The sequence below is a fragment of the Octopus bimaculoides genome, chromosome 20 (genome assembly GCF_001194135.2).
Source record: "Octopus bimaculoides isolate UCB-OBI-ISO-001 chromosome 20, ASM119413v2, whole genome shotgun sequence".
Lineage (NCBI taxonomy): Eukaryota > Metazoa > Mollusca > Cephalopoda > Octopoda > Octopodidae > Octopus > Octopus bimaculoides.
Genome location: NC_069000.1, coordinates 25,394,131 through 25,399,089, shown reverse-complemented (window position 1 = coordinate 25,399,089; position 4,959 = coordinate 25,394,131). Strand labels below are relative to the sequence as shown.

Sequence of the window (4,959 nt, the reverse complement as noted above, 5' to 3'; positions counted from 1 at the left end):
ATGTAGGTACAGAACGTCACGAAATGTGTACCACAAAAAAGTACGAAGCACGAATACATGGAACATGATCTATTCTTTTGGAACGAAAGACACAAATGAAAAACAAAACAAACAACATAAAGAATGACCCTTCAGCAGTTGTTGGCTGTTTTTCTAGTCTTGCATTTTGGGCATTTAACAACAATATACGCTTTCGATAAAACAGTAGCTCCTGCAAAGCAAATTAAGTAAAATTTGGGATTTTGCGGAGGATCAAAATTGGTAACGCAAACAGGACAGTGAAACAAACACTCTTATTGGGTAATGTAGCGTTTAAGTATTCGTGTGTGAGATAATGATTGAAGTTCCTCTCATTTTGAGAATTTAATTTTCTGCACGTTTTAAAATGTAAGTATATGAGTGCAGATGTGTGAATTTGTTTTCATATTTGTGTATTTGTGAGATTTTGACATACATGCACGCACGCATGCACACACATATACACATATACAATCACACGCATACATTCATACACACCTTCCATAAATAGTGTGCCAAGGTTCTGGCATAATGGAGCCTAGTTTACTAAAATATGAAGGGAAAATAAAGGTAAAATACGGTGAAATTAGTCCAGTCAAGTAATCTGCGCAAGAACACAAGGGGGCACCAGTGAAAGTGTGCATACACATAACAGATGAATTCACAAAAAGAAAAAAGAGAAATAGAAATTTGACAGGTGGATGTAGGTATGGCTGCATGGTTGCGTGGCTAGAAAACTCGTTTCGAAGCCATAAGTTTTCAGATTCGATTCCACTGCGTAAAATCTTGTGCCAGTATCTTCTGCGATGACCTCAGGATGATCAACAGCTGGAGAATGAAGTTTGATGGACGGAATCTTGTATTGGGGATGCCAATAGATTTGTTGTTTATTAATATATATTTTTTTTTTTTTTGCACCCGATATATATTGCAAGTAGGGGAGATAACGCCTACCATCTTCCAGCGACAGGACCACCAAACCGTACGGTTTTGAGCTCTTTGTGCTCATTCTTGGCGGTGGATACCCGTCTGCTAGAGGTAGCAGTAGTTTGCCCCAGCTCGCAGTATATTGAAAATAAGTAACAAACAGTCACTGATCTTGCAACAAGCAAATTAGCTAGTTAGAAAATCTCTAAAAGAAATGATAGTAGTAACTATACTGAGAAGTAGTGTGTCGCCACTTCAACATGACTGTTTCATATAGTTACTACTCTCATCTATTCTTTCATTATTCTATTCTTTTACTTGTTTCAGTCATCTGAATGCGGCCATGCAGGAGCACCACCTTTAGTCGATCAAATCGATCCCTAGTACTTATTCTATCGGTTTCTTTTGCCAAACTGCTAAGTTACGGAGACGTAAACACACCAACATCGGTTATCAAGCGATGGTGGATGGACAAGCACATACATACATACATAATATATATATATAGGACAATTGAGTTAGAGGTTAAAATTTAGAGGTTAAGGTTAAAAGGTAGAGGTTAAGGGATAGAAGTATCCATTACACTACCGGTATATTACCTATGTTTAATCATGGGCATACATATGCAAACATATGCTCATAAATTATAATCAAAGACAAGGATAAACATGAGTTTATCAAGGATCAACATTTAAAGAAGGTAGAAAAAGGAGAAATATCGATGAACAACAATTATTTATTAATTCAAAACAAATAGACTGCATCCCATCTAATAGCTGTTTCTGCTTCCAGTGTTGTATGGTATTGCCACTGATATGCTATATATGTGTGTGTGTGTGTGTGTGTGTGTGTGTGTGTGTGTGTGTGTGTGTTTGTGTCTATGTTTGTCCCCCAGCATCGCTTGACAATTGATGCTGGTGTGTTTACGTCACTGTAACTTAGAATAAGTAGTAGGCTTACAAAGAATAAGTCCTGAGGCCGATTTGCTCGACTAAAGTCAGTGCTCCAGCATGGTCGCAGTCAAATGACTGAAACAAATAAAAGAATAAAAGGGTTCTATTACACCTATATGCTACCTTCACCTCATATTTTCATAAGATGATTTATCTGCCTCTTAACTGCTCCCTCTCCATTTATTCCCATTTCCCCTCGTATATCTTTATCTGTTCTTAGTGTTTTATGCATATAGCGTTCTCTTTCAGGGAGACAGCGGTGGTCCCATGGTGTGTAATAACAATGGAAAATGGATACTTTCAGGTAAGTACTTGTCTTCATATCGCCACAAGCGGATATGCTATCGGGCTCTCATGACATTAGATCAAGAGTTTGAATTCAATGTTGTCTATGTATTTTGCTTTGTTTAATCTCACTTTCTGTCAAGATACGTTTGTCTACGTTGCTGGAGACTTTTGTTGCAACGGTTGCATAAATAATTTGCTTCATGGCATTGTGTTCTTTTACTGGTGCTATATAGTATCCTTCAACAATTTACTTAACTACCAGTTTCAGTCAATCCGAACGATATACTTATATCATATTGGTTTTTCGAAATCATGAAGCCACGTGTTGCAAAGTTGGATCGGATGTTGATCTGAGAGATAGAATGTTTGTACCCTCTCAGATTCACTGTTGTATTTACAGCTAACACACTTAGATCTCATTTACTATGCCCACTTAGCTGCAAGTATGTATCCAAAGACAACATATCATTCACTGTTGTGAGTCATTGCAACACTTCCGATTTGTCGACAAGCTCTACTGAATTCCTTTGCTTATATTGAAAAACCTACAAGCAGTACTTTAGCACCCTGTTAACGAATGTGGCATATCTTGGAACGAAGATACTAACCTTTTGATCACCAGCCAGACTCGGTAGTTGATTACAAAATTTCTAACAAGTCAGGTATCCTCCAGCTATAGCTTCTCTTTCAAAAGTAGTTGTAGATATGTTTAAATCTGATTGCAGTCATTGTAATAGTACGTTTTTAGTTTTAAAAAAAACTTATTTCTAGTTATCGAAATCTCTATATGTCAACTGTATTTGTGCACCAATTTCCTCTTCCTTAAATGAAGTGTCTCTTGTCGTTTGACTAGGCTCTACATCCGTCAAAGCTCTTGCAATTACCACCAGCTCACAGTCTGATGGTGAGAGTAATTCCCATAATATATTAAGTTGCAAGGATTACACTGAAGACTTTATTTTCATGTATATTATTTTACGACACCAATTATCAGAAGAATAGCCAAGCTTATGGTCTTTTACAGAGCTTCCATTGAAAAAGAACGGAAGAAAGCATGACACGCATTTGTTGGAAGATATCAAGGTATCAACATATCAGGCTATCCACAGCAGTGGACTCTGCTAGAGATACCCAAACCAGGCGACAGCGTGTTAAGCAGGAACGGGAAATGAGCTTTGAAACAGCCGCCAGCTATTATTTGCCAACTGTAATTACATTCCCTAACTCCAGATCCAATGTGAAATCTGGCAATGACAATTTGGGGCCTCAAATTGATTGCTCTTGAATATCAGAGTATCAGAGGGAATTGAAAACAGTACTTCAATTTAATGAATATTGCAGTGCTAACGCTGCTTATAAAGTTAAGTTATTAATACTTCTAAGCGCTGCCTATTTATGGCGAGGTATACTGGGTTGCATTTGAGTTCAATGTATTGACCAAAGACAATATGTAGAGGTGATAACAGTATATAAATCAGGAACCTTTCTTCTGATTATATGGTACTCTCACCGCTTGGACGTCTCTTTCTTTCTGAGACAGCTCATGACACAAATCATGACAAAAGGTTTGCATGACACAAGATTCAGATCTACATAAACGCCTGTGATGAATATTTGTAGAATGTGAAATTGCTAATTAATTTTTAGGTTGATTGAATATCCCCATGCCGGAGATGAGTTTTTGTTTAACTATTGTGAGATAAGAGTATTGGTTATAAAAGGAATTTTATCCTCAAGGAATTTTATCCTCAAGGAATTTTATCCTCAAGGAATTTTATCCTCAAGGAATTTTATCCGACGTCCTGCTTCACCTCTAAAGAGTAGGGTCAGTAAAAATTATAATTGTATTGATTAACAATTATAATCTTATCTATTAAGTTCTTTTGATTGGACCGAGGTCTACTGTTTGTTACTGAGAGAGAAGACAGACAAATTACGAATTCTGGTTAGCAGGTAGTTCGGTATTATCTTTTCCTGTTAAATTAGAATTCTCGATTTAGAGCTTGTTAAATTTTTCAAATCCAAAATATCAACTACTTACATTTTTTATTCATTTTGCATTCTTCAGGAGATTCTGTACTTCCTATGCAATGTTTATGTTGCTAATGCATGTGAGAAGAATCATGAATGTCACAGAATTATACTCCCCTCTTCCTTGTTATTCCTTGTTTCAAATCATCTACAATAGAGTGCTCGTTGAATTGGTAGAATAGTTAGAGTGACAGTCAAAACTGCTTACAATAAAGTCTTTACGCTTTGAATTCAAATCCTACCGAGGTGAACTTTGCTTTCATCCTTTCAGGGACGATAAAATAAGTACCGACCAAGCATTGTGGTCAATTTAATTTTTATGTAAAGCACCCTTGATGTAAATAGGATTACAGTAGAAAACTAAGATGAACTCGGAGTAGAAATTATGACGCTGGTGCAAATAATAAGATTGCTGATAGTAATAGACAAAAGTAGGATATAACCATCCTAGAAACAACTCTGTAGTGGTTAAATGTGTATAATGATGAACAGATGCAAAAGGAATGTATATGCCTTTGAAGTAAATAAATGAGTGAATCGATTCATGGTTAAAATAATTTATTCACTGGACTTAATTTGTTGTTGGTACACATAATTCTTCACTACATGCAAAATGTTGACAACTGCTACGAGTTGCTAGAAATAGAGACAGGGTACATCTGTGGAAATGATATGTCAGAAATGAATATGTTTGTGTGTGCGCGCGCGTGTGTGTGTGTGTGTGTGTGTGTGTGTGTGTGTG

At 36.6% G+C, this 4,959-nt stretch overlaps 1 protein-coding gene across 1 annotated transcript in view; it reads left to right on the top strand.

Annotated features, from left to right (window-relative positions):
* Positions 1–4,959, top strand: part of LOC106881273 (transmembrane protease serine 2) — a 26,054-nt gene that overhangs the window by 19,091 nt on the left and 2,004 nt on the right. Inside the window, exon 5 of the mRNA XM_014931599.2 lies at positions 2,148–2,202. Coding sequence (XP_014787085.1) covers positions 2,148–2,202 — 55 coding nt within the window. The remainder of the gene's footprint in view (positions 1–2,147; positions 2,203–4,959) is intronic.